The sequence below is a fragment of the Drosophila nasuta genome, chromosome 2R (genome assembly GCF_023558535.2).
Source record: "Drosophila nasuta strain 15112-1781.00 chromosome 2R, ASM2355853v1, whole genome shotgun sequence".
NCBI lineage: Eukaryota > Metazoa > Arthropoda > Insecta > Diptera > Drosophilidae > Drosophila > Drosophila nasuta.
Window position 1 is genome coordinate 447179 of NC_083456.1, and position 24285 is coordinate 471463.

The 24285-nt window shown below is 35.9% G+C and overlaps 2 protein-coding genes across 5 annotated transcripts in view; one reads left to right on the forward strand and one right to left on the reverse strand.

The window, feature by feature from the left end:
- LOC132784601 (uncharacterized) overlaps nt 1-23199 on the forward strand; it is a 35169-nt gene extending 11970 nt beyond the window's left edge. Inside the window, exons 1-3 of one of the 4 annotated variants that reach the window (XM_060790307.1) lie at nt 21309-21595; nt 22057-22531; nt 22590-23199. In XM_060790307.1, the coding sequence (XP_060646290.1) occupies nt 21533-21595; nt 22057-22531; nt 22590-22669 (618 nt within the window). In that variant the 5' untranslated portion in view covers nt 21309-21532 and the 3' untranslated portion in view covers nt 22670-23199. Of the gene's footprint in view, nt 1-21308; nt 21596-21854; nt 22017-22056; nt 22532-22589 lie in introns of those variants that run through there. The other 3 variants (XM_060790306.1, XR_009632270.1, XM_060790308.1) reach the window with 3 other exon arrangements.
- LOC132786066 (tubulin alpha-2 chain-like) lies at nt 7710-9486 on the reverse strand. The gene is given in 3 exon segments (XM_060792453.1): nt 7710-8793; nt 8967-9008; nt 9010-9486. Coding segments are annotated over 3 exon segments (1245 nt in total). The 5' UTR covers nt 9391-9486; the 3' UTR covers nt 7710-7971.
- Nucleotides 23200-24285: the final 1086 nt, after the last annotated feature.

The window sequence follows — 24285 nt, forward strand, 5'->3', positions numbered from 1 at the left end:
AAAATATTGCGGTATTATTTTCAAAATATACCAAAAATACTACAAAAATACTAAAAATATTATAAGTGGTATATTTGGTATATCGATATAGTACCGCATTCAAAATATACCATAGACGGCAAAATATACCAGATTGTCAGCCAAAGCCCCTAGTAAGCAGGCGTTTTTGCCTATGCAATTTTTTTATTTCTTTAATAACTTCCACAATTCCTGATTGCAACCAAATTTTCAGGAATCATAACTACTATAGTTATTATTGTATATACCAAAATTCGTAACTCTAGCTTTAAAATTACGCTTGTTATTCGATTTTTTTGATTTGCGGTGGCGGAAGTGGGCGTGAAACAAACTTGATCTGCGTGCAAACATAAAAAATGCTGTCGAAAAAAATTATAGCTCTATCACTTATAGTCTCTGAGATCCAGTGTTTCATACGGACGGACGGACAGACGGACATGGTTAGATCGTCTCGGCTGTTGACGCTGATCAAGAATATATGTATATACTTTATAGGGTCGGAGATGCCTCCTTCTACCTGTTACATACATTTCCTGCCGGCACAAAGTTATAATACCCTTCTACCCTATGGGTAGCGGGTATAAAAATCGTAAGTCGTGACTACAAAAAATTCAAGGAAACTGTCTCTTCTCTTGATATTCTCCGCTATTCTGTTGCTCAAGCTGCTTTTCGCACTCATAACAATGAGTGTTATAATAATTATTTGAGTAGGTGCAGAATAAGATTTCAGCGTGATCCAAAACGATTTTATGACTTCGTTAACTCGAAGCGTAGATCCGCGTCATCGCCATCATTTATGTCTTTGGAGAATATGACAGTATCTAATAGTCCTGGTATTGCCGATTTATTTGCGGACTTTTTCCAAACGACATATTCTGTTTCAAGTTTTCAAAATTTCTCTTCTTATCCTTGTCATCAATTCATCTAATTGTATTTTTAGTCCTTTAATTACTGAATGCTCTATTTTAACGGAACTATTGGCTATAAAACCTGTTTTTTCGGCAGGTCCGGATGGAGTGCCTAATTGTGTCCTAAGGTATTGTGCTAGTAGTATCTGTAAACAGCTTTTTAAATTGTTTGAGTTGTCCGTAAACTCATGCTCTTTTCCAAAAATCTGGAAAAAGTCATACATTATACCTGTCCTAAAAAAAGGGAACAAATCTAAAGTTTAAAATTATCGCGGTATATGTAAATTTTCTGCGATTCCGAAAGCATTTGAAAAAAATATAACTTCTCAACACCTATATAAATCTATAATTTCACCTTACCAGCATGGGTTCGTGAAATCTAGGTCTACTTCTACTAACTTATTGGAGTTCTCTTCTATCGTAATTAAAGGATTTGTGAATAAAATGCAAACAGATGTCATTTACACCGATTTTAGTAAGGATTTTGACTCAGTAAATCATCACCTCTTACTGTATAAACTTAATCTTTTAGGGTTTCCTCATAGCCTAATTGAGTGGATCTCCTCACACCTTTCCAACAGAATTCAGAATGTTTATTATAATGGTTTTGTATCTAAATGTGTCCAAGTTACTTCTGGTGTGCCCCAGGATAGTCATTTGGGTCCTCTATTGTTCACTTTGTTTATAAATGATCTTCCTTCTATTATTGAGCATTACTTATGTACGCTGATGACGTTAAGCTTTGCCTGACATTTAATTATATTCTTGCGATGTCACTGTTGCAATGTGACCTTAATCGTCTAGAATCTTGGTGCAGAGTAAATATGTTACATCTCAATTGCAATAAATGTAAGTTTATGACCTTCTGTAGGGGTTCTTCCCAGGTAAATAACTATGTCTTATATGAAACTTCTTTAGAGCGAATTGAAGTTGTGAATGACTTGGGGGTTCTGCTTGATGCAAAGTTAAAATTTGATAAACATATTCTGTCTGCTGTAAATAGGGCCATGGGCGTTCTGGGATTTATAAAACGCTGGTCGAAAGAGTTCAATGATCCCTTCATTACCAAAACTTTGTACGTCTCACTGGTTCGTCCTATCCTTGAGTACGGATATCTTGTCTGGAATCCCCAGTATAGGGTTTATCAAGATAGGATTGAGTCGGTGCAGAAATAATTCTTGTTATTTGCTCTTCGTAGTTTAAATTGGAATCCTAATATTAGATTACCACCTTATCGCAGTAGACTTTTATTACTAAACCTTCCTTCTCTTTCTGATCGTAGAACTATGCAAGGTGCTGTTTTCATACAGAGACTAATTAATGGGGAAATAGACTCCTTGGAGCTGTTAAGTCAAATTAGTTTTGCAGTTCCTGTCAGGATCACTAGGAATTTTCTTCCTCTTCTCATCTCTCGTAGAACTACTAACTTTTCTTGCCATAATCCCTTCCGTATTCCTAGTGTGAATTATAATAATCTCAATAACGTAGTTTGCTAAGGTAAATCTATTCCTCTGCTCAAAACCTTATTATTAGCATATTTATCGAGTATTTAATTGTTTTTCATCTTCTTATCCATATATCCTAACATATTTTAAGATAACTTAATTAGCTGTCCAGCGTCTTTTAATATTTATTCGCGGTTTTCGATTAATGCATGCTTTTCACAAATTTATTTTGTTTTGTCCGCGCGTCAACAAGCCCGTGTTTGGTATCGCTGGGCCATTTGATGGTACTGCCGTGAGTACGTCAACGTCCAAATATTTTGAAGGTTTCATCTCAGAAGTTTCACAGTATGTACATATGTATTTTTTTCAAAAGCCTGCAGCATCCGGTAACCGTTAAACGTTGCGCAAATCGTTTAGACACAGCGACAAACAGTAACCATTTCAAATGCAAAGTATTAGCCTGCAGTCTTTCTTTAAAAACTGTATGACGTAATTGGTAGTTGTGGATGTTAATTGAAGCACACATCAGTCTGGCAGTTTTGCATGAGTGGGTTCAGCGCCAACTCAAGTCCCGTCGAAGCTAAGTGTACTTCAATCTAACTATCTAAGGGATATCAAAGCATTATGCAAGTTACTAATATCAGATCAAACCGCTTCCTTGCCAAGGGTATTGGTTTTGAATCCGCACGACCGCAGTTGCGTTCAGTGACTATTTTGCTCTCTCTAAAGATCTCTTAGCAAAATTTCCCATTTGCTGTTACCGGCTAATGTAAGTTACCTTCGCATAGGTATGTAATATTGCAGTGCGAATATCGTTGTGTTTAGTTGTGTTTACTGTATATTTTACTCTATTTTACATTAGAATCCGGTTATAGTGACTTTCAAGGGACCGTCGTTATATCCGGAAGGCCCACTAACCAAAAGGAGAAAAGAAAAATTTTGTTTATTTTATGGTTGCCATAGGTTTTTTAAAATACAACTAACTAATTTTTTAATCAATTTAATTTGTATGTATATACTTTTTATGTATTGTAATACCCAACAAGTCATCGAGTTTTCGACACAATAACCGGAAGGACGCTATATTATATCGGCTATAAGCAGCGTCGTTATAACCGGATTCTACTGCTTCACAAAGTCTAAGGCTGATGTCAGAGTGCGCGCGAGAAGCGAAGCGAAGCGATGCGAGAAGCGATGAGCAAAGCGAGAAGATGTCAGAGTGAGAGCTTTGCGAGAAGCGAGTTACATTGTTATTTTGTAAGGTTTGAAAATAAACGGTAATTAAAGCACAGAATGCAAGAAAACAATCGTACGCTCTGAGAGAGTTGAAGCGATAAAGCACGTTGCAAACTGCTCTCTCGCTTTGCTCTCGCTTTCTCGCTTGAACTCGCAACTCGCTTCGCTCTCACTCTGTCATCTTTCGAGCGATTGCATATAAAAAAAGGTTGCAGTGGTTTATCGCTCGTTCTCGCCCAATATTATCGCATCGCTTCTCGCTCGCACTCTGACATCAGCCTTAGTAGTATCTAAAACATCGATATCTTACTTTCCTTGATATCGATATATTAGTTGCATTTACAAAGTTGAAATTAAATCACACTAAAAGAACAAATAATTGAAACTTGAAACGCTGTTCCTAGGAAATAAATGAATAAATACCTGCGAGACAACATTATACTTCGCAGGTTCCGAAAATTTTAGTATGGCCGTAGAGTTACCAACCTCTATGTGCCTAAATTTTGCACGAAAATTGTAAAAAAAAAAATCATGGCCACGCCATGAACTAATATTTGACGCCTCTTTCTATGGCCCCAATCACATATTATTGCAACATAAATTTTTTACTTTAAATTTCGTATGAGCTAACTTCACAGTTTTAATTAATGTTTCTCTCTTAATGAGTATATCCACAGAAGTATGTACATTCCAGTATCGGAGTATCAACACTAGCTATTTACTTTGTCATGTGGTGTTTGTGGATCTCAGGTCAGCTATTCCACAGCACTGATATCGACAAAGACTCTAAAGGAATAAGTCTCGCCATGCCTAATTACTTTTTTTCTAAAAGGTTCTCAATATTATCTGCTACTTAATCTCATTCATAGCGGGAAAGTGGCCGAGGCGCACGATAGAGTGGTGTTTAATAACTGTTCACTATTATTTTGATCTAGTTAAACATCATGTTGCTTATTGTCAATTAATTGATTATTAATGATTACTTCTTGAAAATTGCTAATCTCATATTTGTATGGTGATAATACGGACTTATATTATTCTTTTGAATTAATTTAATTTCAATTGAAAACGCACGCGAAAAATTGGTGCTCCTGTTTTCACTTTCACAACTTTCTTTCGATTTGCAAAACGAGCAAGTTTGTCTGTCTTGTCGAAATAAAAAGTAAATGCATTTTTCTACATTAAATCGAATATTATTTCCAAAAGGAAAAAAATATTTGACTCATTGCTTTATTGACGTTAATTTCGAACCGCCAGAAGAAGAATAAAGCAGGCCATCTAAATGCTCGCATGAAATTTAAATTATTATATTTTGTCTATGTTGGCAACAACATGCCAACAACAGGCATTTAATTATTTTTAAAACAACTTATTACTGAACCTACCTTGAATTCGGTAATAAAATTTTGACGTCGGCAACAACAATTTTCGTTTTGGTGAGCGACCGATAAATCCGTCACAATTAGTTATCGCCAAGGCTGCCGTTCTTTTGTTAGAATGAAAAAACGAGTTAAAATACTTTTATAATGAAAAAGATAGCAGTTGGAGTTGTGTAAAATATATTTTTTTTATAAATTAATCTGTTTAAATTACTTAAATAAATGCTGAAATTGCATACAAGAAAAATAGTTGAAATCACTGAATCATAATGAAATCTTTTAATAAGGTGACATCTTTTCCAGCTCAGAGAAGCTGGATCCAGTGAATTGAGACAATAATAACAAGAAAACTACAGTTGAGTGTGCTCGACTGTGAAATACCCCGCTACCCATTTTGAATAAAAGCAATATATTTTGCGGTATTATTCTTAAAATATACCGAATATACTACAAAATACTAAAAATATACCAAGTGGTATATTTGGTTATTGATATAGTACCGCATTCTAAGTATACCATAGACGGCACAATATACCAGATTGTCGGCCAAAGCAAATAAGACCCCCTAGTAAGTAGGCGTATTTGCCCATACAAAAGTATTTCTTTAATAACTTCGACAATTTTTATCTGATCTCAACCAAATTTCAGAAATCATAACCAATAATACTTATTATTGTATATACCAAAATTCGCAATTCTAGCTTTAAAATTGCGCTTGTTATTCGATTTTTATTGATTTGCGTGGGCGGAAGTGGGCGTGGCAAAAATTTGAAACAAACTTGATCTGCGTGCAAACATAACAAATGCTGTCGAAAATACGAAAATACAAGCGTTGCCAAAATTTGAAGCAAACTTGAGTAGCTGATATCTCACAGTCGAGCACACTCGACTGTAGCTTTCTAACTTGTTTTGTTATACACACAAACCGTGAAATGATGATACGCACCTTAGAAACACACAGACGCACCCATCATTAAAATGAGCTATGACGTCTTCTAGCTTCTCAATAATGGATCGCGGACCCATTTTACAAAATATGCGCATGTCTTGAGGTCTAAAGCTTGAAATGATACAAAGTAGTAGTTTAATAAAGAACCGTTATTGTCATAGGAATCTTTTTATTTTTATTTTTTTACTTATCAATAAGATGGAAAATAAATTAAAGAATATGTTGTCTGTTAAAACATAAAACTAAAATCCTGTGATGAAATAAATTCAATTTAATTTAAGTATTTTTGACCGCTGTTCCAAATAAAAATCAACTGCTTAAACTTCAACTCTGATTGTGAAATTAAGCGACTGATGTTTTGACGAACATTGTACACCACTAATCTATATTTATACCCGCTACCCATAGGGTAGAAGGGTATTATAACTTTGTGCCGGCAGGAAATGTATGTAACAGATAGAAGAAGGCATCTCCGACACTATAAAGTATATATATTCTTGATCAGCGTCAACAGTCGAGACGGTATGAACACCTAGATCTCAGAGACTATAGGAGATAGAGCTATAATCTTTTTTCGACAGCATTTGTTATGTGTGCACGCAGATCAAGTTTGTTTCAAATTTTTACCACGCCCACTTCCGCCACCGCAAATCAAAAAAAATCGAATAACAAGCGTAATTTTAAAGCTAGAGTTTCGAGTTTGGTATATACAATAATAACTATAGTAGTTATGCTTCCTAAAAAGTTGGTTGCAATCAGATAAAAATTGTGGAAGTTATTAAAGAAATACTTTTGCATAGACAAAAAGGCCTACTTACTAGGGGCTTTGGCTGACCATCTGGTATATTTTGCCGTCTATGGTATATTTTGAATGCGGCAATATATCGATATACCAAATATACCACTTAGTATTTTTGTAGTATTTTGGTATATTTTGAAAATAATACCGCAATATTTTGCTTCCATTCAAAATGGGTAGCGGGTATCTCACAGTCGAGCACACTCGACTGCAGCTTTCTTACTTGTTTTTTTATCGAACAGTACAACTACATTAACGACGAATATGCAATTTATTAAACTATTCTGATTACGGTTGAAATTAATTTACAAAGAAATCAGATCTGTAGGTTAGTAATGGGGCTGGCAATATATTTTCAAATGGATCGAGCTAATACGCGGCTTAGACTGAACTGAAATTTCCGTTTAGTAGAGCCTCTGGCCGCGTCATTCCATAAACGTCTATTGGGAAGAGAGGGGCGGCTAAAGGAGTCGCAATGCAATGCAGAGCGAGTTGATTATTATGATGTGAAGCGGAAACAAACTGCATCATTGAAGCAGATGCACTTGCATCAAATAAAGTATTAGCGCCTTAAAATATTTCAAATTACTTTGCAATTCTTTAAAAACCAAAGTTGAAAAAACAAAAGAAATAAAGAGAAGCATAATAAAATGTTTAAAATAAATCGAAAAGACGATCAATTCGAAGGCCTGTCGTTTGGTGCGCTTTCGTTGCCGTTCCTCCTTATGCAATTTCCCTACATAGTACATGACAATGCGTAAGGCTTTCTAAGTCTATGCCAAAACACTTATGTATGTACATACATACATACATATGTATCATTACGTATGTATGATGTACAATATACAAGCTAATGGATGTATATAAGAAAATATAAATATAATGGTCTAACAACATATATTATATATTCCGAAGAGCACTTTAATGAAAAATTATATTAAAATAATTTCAAATGAAAACTTTTAAACACAATAAACATGACATTTTTTTATTAAACTTGCAATAAAATTAAATTTTTTCTTTGTCCAATAAGTTCTGAAAGCTGGTTATTCATAGCCGACTAACTCTTTAACACATGTTACTTTGTGAATATGTGTATTTATTTTGCTTTATATTTTTTGTTTTTGTTTTTAATGCTTGCATTTCCAAGTGTATATTAAAAAAAGGGAAGATGGTCAAAGGTTTTTTATTGATTTTTAGAGTTGTGCAATGTGCTTGTCATTACGTCGATACTGCTTTAGTATTCATCACCTTCGTCAACCTCGGCTGTTGAATCAATTCCAACTTCTTCGTAATCTTTTTCCAGTGCAGCTAGATCCTCTCTGGCCTCAGAAAATTCACCCTCTTCCATACCTTCGCCGACATACCAGTGTACAAAAGCACGTTTGGCATACATAAGATCAAACTTATGGTCCAAACGAGCCCATGCTTCAGCAATTGCCGTAGTGTTTGACAACATGCACACTGCACGTTGAACCTTGGCTAAATCTCCACCCGGAACGACAGTGGGTGGTTGATAGTTTATGCCCACTTTAAAGCCGGTTGGGCACCAGTCAACGAACTGAATTGATCGTTTTGTCTTAATTGTTGCGATTGCTGCGTTCACATCTTTGGGAACAACGTCACCTCGGTACAGCATACAACATGCCATATACTTTCCATGCCGGGGATCACACTTAACCATCTGGTTGGCCGGTTCGAAGCAAGCATTTGTTATTTCCGCGACGGTTAATTGCTCATGATAAGCTTTTTCAACGGAAATTACTGGGGCATATGTGGCAAGAGGAAAATGAATGCGTGGGTAGGGAACCAAATTAGTTTGGAATTCAGTTAAATCTACATTGAGCGCTCCGTCGAAGCGCAACGATGCCGTTATTGAGGAAACAATTTGCCCAATTAAACGATTTAGGTTCATGTAGGTCGGTCGCTCAATGTCCAAATTCCGTCGGCAAATATCATATATGGCCTCGTTGTCAACCATAAATGCACAGTCGGAGTGTTCCAGAGTAGTGTGGGTTGTTAAAATAGAATTATATGGCTCTACAACAGCTGTCGAAACCTAAATAAAATGGTTTGTATATCATTAAAATATTGTAAATACATATATAGTATATAGTTAAAATAACGACATTATGAAAGAAAATACATCTTTTAATAATTAAATAAAAAAACCTACATTATTTAACTAAAAAAAATATATATATATATGTATATAAATATAGTTATACGTACTTGTGGAGCTGGGTAGATTGAGAACTCCAGCTTTGACTTTTTTTCCATAATCAACTGATAGTCGCTCCATAAGTAGCGATGTAAAACCAGACCCAGTTCCTCCACCAAATGAGTGAAATACTAAGAATCCTTGAAGACCGGTGCATTGATCAGCTAGTTTCCGTATGCGATCTAATACAATATCAACAATTTCCTTGCCGATAGTATAGTGTCCACGAGCATAATTGTTGGCTGCATCCTCTTTACCGGTGATTAACTGTTCGGGGTGAAATAGCTGTCGATATGTACCAGTCCGCACTTCATCAACCACAGTGGGCTCCAAGTCAACAAATACTGCACGTGGCACATGCTTTCCGGCATTTGTTTCACTAAAAAAGGTATTGAAAGAATCATCGCCACCGCCAACAGTTTTATCCGAAGGCATATGTCCATCAGGCTGGATACCATGCTCCAAACAATACAACTCCCAGCAAGCGTTTCCGATCTGAACGCCAGCCTGTCCAATGTGAACTGAAATACATTCTCTCTTTAAACAAAATAATATTATTAACATACAACTTTATATTTTAGTCCATAGACCGTTACGAAAATTTTTCAAGGAAAGCAGGATCTCTATAAATATCTTCGTACACTCGAGATGTTTTCCAGAAATGGTTTTTCAATAGTGTAATAATGGTATTAAAGAATTTCAAATAATTTGTTAACAATATTCCTTATATGTATATTTTTCTTAACTCAGAAAAGTGTGATTTGACAGAATAATTAAATAAAATATTTTTAAAATATTAAGCTTTAACTTATTTTGCAAAATTGTATAATATAAACACTGCAGATGTTTTTTTAACTACACGAGCAAAGTAAAGTAATATCAGCGTTCCTTATAGCTGAAGCTGATGACGACCGGTATATCTTACGGAGTCAATGGCTGACACACAGGACGCCAAATTTTTTATAATTAGAGCCTCTGTGTACTAGGTACACAATTTTTAAGTTTGTTCAATTCGAATTTTTATATTCTTAAAAATGAATCCTTTGAGTAAAAAGAACGCCTTACAATGCACATTGGGATGAAATCCCTTTATTTTGGCCACAACCGTAATTTTAAAGCTAGAAAGTTGAAACTTAGAGAATTTACTGCTTATATTATTTGTGAATTTCGCATTTTCTTATTTTTTTTTTTAATTTTATTTATTTTTTTTAGTTTTTATTTTTTATATTTTAATGTTTTTAATCACCTCTGAATCGTTTTCCCGAAAATCATTTGGAATTACCCAGTCAAAAGAGGCGTTGACATTGCGATTTGTATCCAGCCAAATTTTTAGTAAGTCACCTCGACGAATAGAAAACTTGCTTGTATCTATTGAAATATTTAACCCCCCCCGCAAATTATTTAAATGCTATCTGAATATACACATAATAACTCAAACTACCACATAAGTTGTTATTTGAATCCTGTTGTATCTTGCTAGATATGCTCCATGAAACACAAATATTTTAAGATTAGAACCAACAAAACTACTGCTTACGTATTTCATTAAAAACATGACAACACAAAAGCACATATAATTAAACACTTATACAAATGTTTTCTACATACCATGCGGAACATTTTTCAATTTAAGGTATTCTAATTGGTCAAACTGTTTAAAAATACGAGTACGCCAAAATTAAGAAACTTGTCTAGTCAGCAAGCTTGCACGCAAGAACAGCTGACTTTCAACGGCCCGGTGCAAGTCGAGGGCTGCACAATAAAATACCAATTAATATTTTCGATGTCTAGGGACATTTCTAAGCTTGAAATAATTGTAACATTATTGATATATTACAATGAACTTTTTAGGTTTTGGCCAAAATAAAGGCATTTCATCCCAATGTGCAATGCAAACTCGTAATGTATTTCTTCTTAACTTTTACGCTTATCACATGAACATACTAATTATCAGGAATGGTGATACTTGTTTATTGCAAATATACAAGTTCAGGTTCAAGATGTCTAGTCGCACAAAGGCAAGTAATCGGTCGAGCATGGACTCACCATATTGAATAGATAAAGTAAAATATAGGAATATCCCAACTTTTGTCCGTAATGAAACACAGCCGAATATTTACTAACAAAATCGAAGATTCAACCATCATTTTATAGGCGCCTCATGAAAAAAAAAATCTTCAACATTCACAAGACCATATGCGTATACGAGGGTAGCTTAGAGAATAAGAACAGTTCATGAAAGACATACCAATGGAAAGCCATCGATTCTTAAATAGTTGCTTGCGTGTGTTTGTATTTTATATTTAACCCAATGTTATTATAACCTCCAAAGTCTAATTCAGAGAAAATTGTGTAAATGGACATTTCTCCTAACCTTAAAGCAGTACTTGAATTATATTTATTTTAGGTTTACACACCTTTACTTTAAAAAAGATAAATAAAAAACAAGTAAGAAAGTTAAAATCGAGTGTACTCGACTGTAAGATAACCGCTACATATTTTCAATAATTCTTAAAAAATACCGAATAAATATATCATTAAAATCTAACAATTTATCAAATGATTTATTTGGTATATCGATTTAGTACAACCACATATACAATACACCACAGAGTATAAAATATACTATATTGTCGAATAAATTAACTAAATGCCTGCTGCATCAGAATATTTTTGCGATATCAAATTATTTCTTAAACAATAATTTTGATATATCGTCTCAATTCAATAATATCCACAAAATTTTAAAAATGACTATGAACATTTTAATGTTACCAGCTAAAGATATACATTACATTATTTACATACATGTGAACTTCGCTTTTTAATAAAGATGCTCGTTGAATATTGGTCAGAAAGATCGATGAACCATGTGTTTTCATATGCAATCGACGAGATCCAAGTAAGAGCGAAACTAGAAGCGATGTGAAGCGATAAATCGAATGCAAAGCGAGAGAGCAGTTCGCAACCGCTTATCGTAAACCTCTCGCTCTGCCATCGGGTCCAAGTTGCCTCCTCCTGCCTGCCGGCAGAAATTTAAAATGTTTTCCATGATAATGATTACGAAAGGGTGGCTTAATTGCTATCCTTCTTTTACACACAGCCGCTTCTAGAATGATACGGCGAAATCATTTAATAGTTCAATTTGGCAAATATAATATTTAAATTGCATTTCTGATTTATGAATAAATCCAATGTTTAAGTACTGAGATCTAAATCTTTGCAATGTACGTGATCCAAGGCAGCATTGGATTGTTATTAGTAATACCTCTACTTCTTATCAAATAAAATAAATGTTCCAGCGAAAATATCTGAAAGTATACATTATATTCACTCCAAACATCTTGTGCAAGCATTAATATAGATCTTATTGATAGTATCTGTCCATCCATAAATAAATAATCTTGATTGGAATATTGACGCTTCAACAACAACAGTCTTTCCTTACAATGATATACTATAATAATTTTCTGCCACTATTTTATTGTATAGAGAACCTATTCGGATTTTTATACCCCCTACCCATAGGGTAGAATGGTATTATAAATTTGTGCCGGCAGGAAATGTATGTAACAGGCATAAGAAGGCATCTCCGACTCTATAAAGTTTACTATATACTATATATTCTTTTTTTTTTGAGTTTATTTGGACGTTGACATACTAACGGCAGTACCATCAAGTGGCCCAGCGATACCAAGCACGGGCTTGTTGACGCGCGGACAAAACAAAATAAATTTGTGAACAGCATGCATTAAACGAAAACCGCGAATAAATATTAAAAGACGCTGGACAGCTAATTAAATTAGATTAAAAATATGTTAGAATAAATGTATAATAAGATAAATAACAATTAAATACTCGATAAATAAGCTAATAATAAGGATAATAAGCAAAGGAATAGATTTACTAGAGAGAGATTATTGAGATTATTATAGTTCACACACAGAATACGGAAGGGATTATGGCAAGCAAAGTTAGTAGATCTACGTGAAATGAGAAGTGGAAGAAAATTCCTAGTGATCCTGACAGGAACTGCAAAACTAATTTGACTTAACAGCCCAAAGAGTCTATTTCATCATTAACTAGTCTCTGAATAAAAACAGCACCTTGCATAGTTCTGCGGTCAGAAAGAGAAGGAAGGTTTAGTAATAAAAGTATACTGCGATATGGTGGTAATCTAATATTAGGATTCCAATTTAAACTACGAAGAGCAAATAATAAGAATTGTTTCTGCACCGATTCAATCCTATCTTGATAAACCCTATACTGGGGATTCCAGACAAGAGATCCGTACTCAAGGATAGGACGAACCAGTGAGACGTACAAAGTCTTAGTGATGTAGGGATCATTGAACTCTTTCGACCAGCGTTTTATAAATCCCAGAACACCCATGGCCCTATTTACAACAGATAGAATATGTTTATCGAATTTTAGTTTTGCATCAAGCAGAACCCCTAAGTCATTCACACCTTCAATTCGCTCAAGAGGCGTATCATATAACCTATAGTTATTTAACTGGGAAGAACCCCTACAAAAGGTCATAAGCTTACACTTACTGCAGTTGAGATGTAACATATTTACTCTGCACCAAGATTCTAGACGATCTTCGAGTTAACGAAGTCATAAAATCGTTTTGGATCACGCAGAAATCTTATTCTGCACCTACTCAAATAATTATTATAACACTCATTGTTATGAGTGCGAAAAGCAGCTTGAGCAACAGAATAGCGGAGAAAATCAAAAGAAGAGCCAGTTCACTTGATATTTTTGTAAAATCTCGACTTACGATTTTTTAAATTCGATAATTTCCTAGTAAACCATAAGGGTTTATCAGACAAATGTGGAATACTTGATGGAACACAAGCATCAAATAGCGAGTTTAAAGTAGAATAAAAAAATTCAACCGCTATATCCAAGTTTGTAGACAAAGAAAGTTGGGACCAGTCAGTTTGAGATATAAGCAGAGCAAGTTTCTCAAAATCGGTTTTCCGAAAACAACGAGAAAGCTCACCACAACGTACACTCGACTCTGACGCAATAAATGGGAGCTCCAACATAATTTCTAAAGTGGGATGGTAAGGGTCTTCAGGGGAAGATATAGGAGATATTCTCGATAGAGAACATGAATCTGGGTCTAAAACAAAAATAAGGTCTAGAGACCTGTTTAAGCAATTTGGAATACCGTTAATCTGAGACTATCAATAAAAACATGGGATACAGAGGGGCAAAGTCCATTGCTTGATCGATTCTGTCAGTATGAAACACTGGATGTCAGAGACAGAGATAAAACTATAATTTTTTTCCAACAACATTTGCTATGCTTGCACGTAGATCAACTTTGTTTCTAATTTTTACCGCGCCCACTTCCGCACCCATAAATTGACCAAACTCGAATAACAAGGTGTCTTAGTTGCCTTGGCTGACAATCTGGTATATTTTGCACTCTAGTATATGTTGAATGTAGGTACCATGTCAATATACCAAATATACCCTACGGTTTATTTTCAAAGTATTTTGAGGTATATTATTTTGGTATATTTTGAGAATAATACCGCAATATTCTACTTTTATTAAAAATAGGTGGCGGGTATCTCGCAGTCGAGCACACTCGACTGTAGCTTAAGGAATAATGCGGCGGGTTCAACTTAACGCAAAGTTCTGTAATCCAGCCCAGTCTAAAAAGAGTATTACTATTTGACGGCGGTCAGTGGAAGGCATCTTTACTCTCGAGACTTTCGTCGCGGCAAAACAACATTGATTTTCGTTAGCTTCTAGACGCGCAGTTGCAAAACTTCATATGCGTACGCAAATATTTGCGAGTATGTATATACATGTACGCAAACGAAAAAAGTGCTTGTCGTTCCTCATGCGAAGCCACTGAATTGAGTGTGTGACGTACGCTGCGCCCTACGTTCGTATTTGAAGCGCTCGACTTCACTGCCATAATGCTGTTGAAGGTGAACTCATTTAGTTTCAAGACGTTAGATATCTATGTATGTATTATGTCGCTAGTGATTTTACACAGAGAAAACAACAATCAACAGTCAAATGCAATATGTATGTACAATGTATGCATCGATTTTTTGCGTTTATGAATTTTAAAATCAGAGAGCAAAAAATCTGCTTCAGTTGCTAATCCTGATTTCTGCAAAAGCAGTAAGAAGTAAAATCAATATCATATTAAATAAATATTATTATTATTATTATATGGCCATGACAACCCTTTTATCGTGTCTCGGCCTGAAGCGTAATGTGCCTCCACGCGTCTCTGTCCTGAGCGCGCCTTCGCCAGTTGGTAACACCAAGTGTGGACAGGGTTTCCATCACCTGGTCTTGCCTGGTCTTGCCAACGCGTTCGGGGTCGTCCTCTCCTTCGTGTCCCAATAATCACCGCATCAAACATCTTACGAGCGGGAGCGTCTTCATCCATACGGGCAATGTGGCCCAGCCAGCGAAGTCTTTGAGATTTCACTCGACTGGCTACGTCAACATCTCCGTACAGCTCATACAGCTCGTGGTTGTATCTGATGCGATAGACATCGTCCACGCAGATTGGACCAAAGATTTTGCGAAAAATTTTTCTCTGGAACACTCCAAGAGCAGCTGCATTTGACTGCGTCACTGTCCAGCACTCCGCACCATATAGGAGTACTGGAAGATTGAGCGTCTTGTAGAGTGTGGTTTTTGTGCGTCGAGAGAGAGCTCTACTATTGAACTACTGAGTCCAAAGTAACACCTGTTGGCAAGTGTTATTCTCCGCTTAATCTCCAGACTGACATCATTTGTGCTTGTTATAGCAGTGCCTAGGTAGATAAACTCTTTGACGGACCCAAAGCTATAGTTCTCTGCAGTCAGCTGAAAATCAAGACGCCGCGATTCTCTGCTAGAGCACACCATAAACTTTGTTTTCTCCATATTCACTGCGAGTCCTACTTTTGCTGATTCCTTTTCAATAGCCCAGAAAACTCCTGTGACATCACGCTTGGTGCGGCCAATGATATCAATATCATCAGCGTAACCAAGGAGCTGGACACATCTTGCCCGTCCGATGCACACCAGCCTTTCTTATAATACTCTCCATTAAAATATTGAAGAGTATACAAGACAGCGAGTCACCTTGTCTGAGGCCACACTTGGTAGTAAAGGTTTCGGATTGGCCACTTCCTACCTTGACAGAGCTGATGGTGTTGCTCAATGTCATTCTGCAAAGTCTAGTCAGCTTTGCTGGTATACCAAGTTCTCCAAAGACATAATTGCTGGTGATGACGCGGATCTACGCTTCGAGTTAACGAAGTCGTAAAATCGCTTTGGATCACGCTGAAATCTTATTCTGCACCTACTCAAATAATTATTATAGCACTCATTGTTATGAGTACGAAAAGCAGCTTGAGCAACAGAATAGCGGAGAAAATCAAAAGAAGAGCCAGTTCCTTTGAATTTTTTTCTAAAGTCTCGACTTACGATTTTTTAAATTCGATAATTTCTTGGTAAACCATAAGGGTTTATCAGACAAATGTGGAATACTTGATGGAACACAAGCATCAAATAGCGAGTTCAAAGTAGAATAAAAAAATTCAACCGCTATATCCAAGTTCGTAGACAAGGAAAGTTGGGACCAGTCAGTTTGAGATATAAGCAGAGCAAGTTTCTCAAAATCGGTTTTCCGAAAACAACGAGAAAGCTCACCACAACGTGCACTCGACTCTGACGCAATAAATGGGAGCTCCAACATAATTTCCAATGTGGGATGGTAAGGGTCTTCAGGGGAAGATATAGGAGATATTCTCGATAGAGAACATGAATCTGGGTCGAAAACAAAAATAAGGTCTAGAGACCTGTTTAAGCAATTTGGAATACCATTAATCTGAGACAATGTTACCCCGAAGAGACTATCAATAAAAACATGGGATACAGAGGGGGAAAGTCCATTTAGATTCTCGGCGGAATGCCATGACACCCCAGCAATATTAAAATCACCAAGGACTATAAAGTGATCAGGATCAGAAAGCATATTAGAAATGTCATTAATAATAGAAAATTGAGCTAAATATAGAGCATCATCTGAAGCAGGAGGGATATATGAGCAAGAAATCTACTAGAAAAGATTTCCGTATCAAGGATGTCATTCCTTAACCATGTTTCAATGACATTGAAAGGGAAAGACACACTATTTAAATATAAGTCAGTAAGTTTACTGCAAATACCTCTTACATTCTGATAGCCAAGAAGTAAAGAGGATGTTAGTTTTTTGAACTGACAGACATAGAAGAAGGCTTTGAAATAGAAATCTTGCCACTACTAAGAAGAGAAACCGGAGACCGATTTTTCTTTTTAGCAACAAATTCTTTGACTAATAGGTGTTCCGGCCAAAACTCTTTACTGCACATCATGCTCAATTGTTCAACCGGAACACTTATTTTAAAAGACGAAATCTCCCGTTCATACGAGAAATTAAATTTATATACTTTAACCCTGGCTTGGGATTTGGACTTAATATAAGCCCGAACATTATCAGATGTCATATCAAGGGAAACGAAAATCGGCTTAAGAGGTGGCCCTGCAACTAAAGTGTTGCGGACAACTGAGGTAGGAGCTGGAGGCGATTCTTCTATCGTTACAGCACTAACGATCTCAACAGAGGATGGTGATGGTTGAATTTCTTCAACCGTCTCCATCTCAGTCGACAACAAAATCGAAGCCGGAGCAGGAGACTCCAATCTTAATGACGTAATGTCATGATCTGGAACATCCAGAGCTACCGAAGGTTGAGGGGACGGAGAACTAAACGACATTAATTCCCCAGCAGGTGGTACAGATAAGCTTGGAACATCAACTGGGACAGAAAGCTCGATTGGGGTAATCGACAGACGCTTCGGAGACTCGGTCAAGAGCTTCATACTCTTAAACCCAAAATCCAAAGCAGAAAAGCTATCGGAGAGTTTTTTAAAGCCCGCCAATATATCTTTAAAACCAGTTCGCGTCTGCCGTATAAACCCAGCAATATCGCGTTCAGAGTCCCTAGACTTGGCCGAAATCAAATCCACAATACGGCCGTTAAAGCCAGCACATTTTTCATGTGCAACGTTGTCGCATAACCAGCAACAAACAAAACCCATTTTGGCACCAACTGGCACCCGGCATTTCTTGTTATAGCAGACTAACATATTGCTAAAACAAAGATTATTAAACTAATTAAAAAATTTAAAAAAATAAATAAATCAAAATAGGTAAATTCGGTAAATTAATTGCAACCTAATATGATCTGTACTTACGAAGAGCACAAAACACAGAGAGTATGCACAGGACGAGCGAGACGCAAGATAGAACGATAGGCAACTACAACACCAAGAGAGGGAGAGTTACTATTCTAAAGAGCGTTGAGAGCACAAAGCACAAGCACTGAGAGTAAAGCGCGGGTCGAGCGAGACGCAAGATAGACGATAGCCAACAACAACACCAAGAGAGAGAGAGAGAGAGAGTAAACGAAAGTAAACGAAAACAGAATTGTTTTGCTAACAAAGCAAAGCAAAGTTTGACCACACAATTTGTTGTTATATTTCCAGAAAAATTATAATAATATAATAAATACAAGAAAGCACACAGCGATTTAACGATCTGTAGTTAAACACAAGTGAGAGAGTAAAATTAATGTTATATTAATTGTAAATAAATATGAAATTCATGAAAAATCACAAAGTTTAAGAGGGAAGAAAAAAAGAACACGTCCGACTGCGACTGCGAGAGCGAGCGAATGATCAAATGCGGCTTTGTAGTCGACGAAGAGATGGTACGTGTCGTTCTGGTTTTCGTAAGACTTCTCCAGGATTTTGCCAGGCCTGAACCCGCACTGATAAGGTCCAATCAGTGCTTCAGCATGGGGTTTCAGTCTTTCACACAATAGGACCTTGTATGCAACTGGAAGAAGACTAATTCCGCGGTAGTTGGTGCGCACCGTGGCATCACCCTTCTTCAGGATGGGACAGATCATGCTGAGGTTCCAATCTTCGGGCATGCTCTCCGTGAGCCATATCTTACTGATTAGTTGGTGCATGTTCCTACCAATATATCACCAGCTGCCTTAAACAATTCTGCCGGCAGGCCGTCTGCACCTGCAGACTTGTTGTTTTAAAGCCGTTGGATTGCATCCTTGACTTCGATATGACTTGGGATTGGCACTTCAATATCAGTGCCATAGATTGGGGTTCGTGGATCATAGTCTTCAGAGTCTGTGCTTGAGCCAGATAACAGACTCGAGAAGTGATCCCTCCATAACCTCAGCACGACCTCTGCTTCTGTGACAAGATTTCCATCATCGTCCCTGCACGCCACTCCACCAGTCTTAAATCCTTGGGTCAGACGCTTGACCCTCTGGTAGAAGCTACGTGCTTCATTCCTGCATTCATTAAACAAATATACAGTTATTTTAACGCTGACCCTGTCTGTCCATCGCCAATTTTCAGTGCAGGCGTGCAAGTGAATTCGCGATAGCCTATTTCCAAAGCAAAGGTTCGCAGTTTGTGTCTGTCGTACGACTGTCCGTATGAACTGCGCAATTAGTTATTTCTTCTCTCAGTAAGCTAGAATGGGAATAAAAAAATGTGAATCGTATTTAAAAAAACAAAATATTCTCTCTCTCTTCTTCTTCGAGACTTTTGTCGCGGCAAGATAAAATTGGGGTTCTCATCGCAGCGCTCGGCTCTTCTGGGGTCGCAATAATGCTGTTGAGCATAATACGTTTTGCTTCCAAAGTTTCAGTACTACTGTGGGCAGAAAGTAGTAAGACTTTGTTCATAATTTTAAAATTCTTTATTTATTCGGCCATATCTATTTCGTCCTCCTCAAAGTAATCCCCCCGGCCACAATACACTTTCGCAAACGTTTTTTCCAATCCTCGAAATAGTTGTTAAAGTAGATTTCCGGAATAGCCTTCAATGCGCGTAGCGATTCTCGTTTAATGTCTTCAATTGACTCAAAACGGTTTCCCCGGAGCGATCGTTTAAGTTTTCTGAACAGCCTGAAGTCACACGGAGCTAAATCAGGCGAATACGGTGGTTGTGGAACGAAAATTGGTTGCATTTTTGGCAAAAAACTCACTAAGAATCAATGCAGTATGCGACGGTGGCATTATCGTGATGCAAAAACCAACAGTTGTTGATCCATTTTGGTCTTTTTATACGAATTGCTTCACGCAAACGACGCATAACGTTCAAATAATAGTCCTTATTAACAGTTTGGCCGGATGGAAGGACCACGAAAATCGAAAAATACTGTCATCATGACCTTGATTTTTGAACGACTTTGACGTGCTCTTTCTTAACCCTCCTTGAAGTCTTTGTACCACTTATAAACATTTTTTTGTGACATGGTAGAATCACCGAAGGCCTTTTGCAACATTTTGGAACATTTCGGCCCGAAATTTAATTCTGCACACAAAATTTAATGGAACTTCTTTGTTAAATAATTTCACTCATTGTAAAAATCGCCGAATGCACTTTTTGTACTTCAGAAAAACAAGCATATATTAAACACTTATGATTATTTTGATGTGATATTTGGCATAGAAGTTACTGACAGTCTTGCCAACCTAGAAACAAAATATTTCGACGAATGGATTTCCGCACGAAATATAAATTAAAAAGTCTTACTACTTTTTGCCCACAGTAGTATCTATATATTAAATGGTTAGTAGTAGAACTATATTAATGTACCAAATATAGCCTGCAGTATAATTTAGTATTTATTCGATATATTAATAAATAATAATAGAAATGAAGATGCTATATATAAAACGAATAAAAAAAATACTCATCAATCCTTAAAAGCTATTTTGTTTTGTTTATTGTATAGTTTTTATATACTATGTTACAAAATATCTTTTTTGATTGCAGCTTTCTTAATTGTTTTCCACAAATTTCTATGCAAGATGGTAACGGAACATGTTTATACATACATATAATTACACATATGTATTTATGTACATATATATGAAATGAATGAAAATATATTGCCTAAGATGCGTAGTGAAAGTTTTATCAGCTATTCGTCACCGCCCACATTCAGAAAAGTATAATATCACGTACTTGAAAAATCGGAAAGCACGTACCACTTCAGTAGTAGCCTCTTGAATACGAAATTGATCCCAAAAATGTACAGTATATTTGATTAGTTGAAAGAGTGATACCCTGTCGCTAACATATATTATTTGTAAATGATAAAATAAAGATTTTTAAAATTTTCTATATTGATGAAAAATTATTCGAAAAAGATATATTTATTCTTGTACATAAGTTTGCTTTCAAACTGCAGTTTACTTAACTCTACATGAGTTCTTGCCTTGTAAAATCCAGGGTATTAAGGTTAAGTTTAGTTGTCTACTACTCATTTACAAACAAAATTACTTTTTGCATTTTAAACCTACTCATATAGAAACCTGGTTTATAACGTATTAGTTTGTGGAACCTGTGTTCATTTGAGTTTTGCTAACGGTTATGTTGTGGTCAGTTGTAAAAAATGAGAAATTATTTTCTAATTGTATTTACATACGTTTGGTGCATTTTAACATGTGTTCAAACATCTGATGTATCTGTTACTCGGGATACATACACGGATGCGTTGCAAAATTCCCATAAAACATATTATGGTGGGTAGCTAAAACCTTAAACTTATTATTAATAAGTATTTTAAAGATAATATTCTGATTAATAATTCGTAATATGAAGAACCATTGTACAGAATAAGATAAGAGTCTTAAGTGAATTGAGTATTTTTTTTTTGTCCGTCCATCCCGAGTCGATACTGACCGTCACAAGAAATTAGGACTCCACTATACATTAGTGTTCTCAGTAATTTTGTCTTTGTAATTCAAGATATTCTTCTGCAAGCAACGAAACCAGCGCAATAAATTCATCGGGAAATAGAGAAGTAACGGTGAAGCCTATGAAAGTGTTTGTGCTGAAAAGTGTTTTTCTGTTATGTCAATGCAGCGAGCAAAAACAAAAATAAATTCATATATTTGGTTTGTCATTGTCATGGGCGACACATTATCATCTAAAAGTATAGGTGTAGGTGTAATACATTTAATTTTAACTATATTTTTTACAGTTGTATAACTTTATTTTAACAGATAATTCTGCTGGTGATTACAATTACAATCCGCCAAAAGATACAAATTACTTACCTACAGCTGCATTACCACCGATTTCTGCATATGGTCCCCCTCCAGACTCTACCGGAGGAGGCTATGATTACCATCCCCCCAAAGACAATAGCTATTTACCACCTGGACCGGCTTACGGTCATCTACCAGTATTTAATTCGGAACAACCTCCATATTATCAGCCAGTTCATTCTATTCCATATAATTCACACATAACATTTTTAGATAAATTAAAATCTAAAATAAGTCTTTTTACCCTCGGAAAAATAATTTTAAAATTATTGATTTTTAAGAAAATAGTTAAATTTATTGGAATAATTTGTCTGCTATTAGTATTACCAAAATTAAAAAGTGTATTTGCGGATAATACAAGTAGTGAATATGAGGGCATGAACAGCAAAAACGTTGAGTCTGATAAAGGTAAGAATAATCCATATTAAGTTTATTTACATTCAATAACAACCAATCTTTTTTTCAGAAAAATTGGAAAGGCAAATTAATGAGATTTATGAATTTATAACTAAATCGCTTGAAGATTTTGAAAATGCATATACATAAGTTTTAAAATCCTATTCTAAAATGCCCATGCTTATATTTCATAAAGTATTATTTATTTATTAAAATATATTTCATATGAAGCAATAATGGTAAATGGTAAAAACTAAGTAAGATATATAAAATTTTAAGAAATTAAAGTTACAAGCAATCTTTTGGAATTAAATTCAATTAGACTTTGCATAAATTCCTGTTTAAGTTCTTCGGACCGGCGCGTGGTGAGAGCTTAACTCTTAACTATAAGCATAAGAGTTCTAATCAGCTTCACTCTGATCGATCAAGCAAGTTTGATTTTTTTTCGCAGCTGTCGAACTTATTTAATAAAAATATTTAGAGAAATTTCTCCAAATTAAATACAAAACATTAGATATATTTCCAGTAAATGAAAGAGCGGCCGAAAAATAATAAATACATATAAATGAAAAATAATAAAATAATTTTTAATTGATTAAAATAAACAAGTAAGAAAGCTACAGTCGAGTGTACTCGACTGTGAGATACCCGCTACCCATTTTAAATAAAAGAAATAAAATTACGCTTGTTATTCGATTTTTTTATTTGCGGGGCGGAAGTGGGCGTGGAAAAAAATTTGAAACAAACTTGATCTGCGTGCAAACATAACAAATGCTGTCGAAAAATTTTAAAGCTCTATCTCTTATAGTCTCTGAGATCAAGTGTTTCATACGGACGGGCGGACAGACACACAGACGGACAGACAGACATGGCTAGATCGTCTCGGCTGTTGACGCTGATCAAGAATATATATACCGCTCAAAATCGTCATAGAGAGCATTTACTAAGTGTTTCGATTGTTTCAGCAGTGTTGCGACGATATGTACGGCAAAATAGAAATATAACTTTTATTAGATTAAACGAAGCCAAACTGACGTGCTATATAAATTTAGGTGAAATGAAGTTTAATTACTAATGCCGCGACCAAGACGATTGACTCTCCCGCCAAAGCCGTAATGCAAGAGGGATTCGAAAAACTGCAACGGAAAAGGCTGAAGTTGAACAAGAAATTGCACGTGAACAGCGCACCGTTAGTATGGCTCGACCTCGTGCTTCTCAGTCAGAAGAGCAGCGTGAGGCAGCCCATAGAACAGCTCTATCGACAATGCAAAATCCTCGAGCGAGCAACAGAGGTCAACAAATAGATTATTTGAGACGCAGAACAATACATTTATCAAGTGCTGATTTGAATCGAAGAACATTCCGATACGATGGCTGCAATGATTACACCTCGCATCCTAGCGTTTGCATTGGGCAGCCGCACACGTTTGGTGGTTAGAAAATTGATTAACAATGTAATTTATGCGACAATACTGAAAGGAAAATTCAAAGGTGACGAAGTTCTCATTCCGAGGATCCTGATGATCCCAAACGATTTGCAGTTTGAATTTAAAAAACTTCAATTTCCGATACGTCTTGCATTTACCATGACCATCAATAAATCACAAGGCCAATCCTTGAAAGTATGTGGTTTGAATCTAGAACTTCCATGTTTTTTTCCATAGTCAATTATATGTAGCATGTTCACGAGTCGGAAGACCATCTGCATTGTTTGTTTTTGCGCCTGATAAGAAATTCAAAAAGAACGCGTATCAATTACAGAGCAG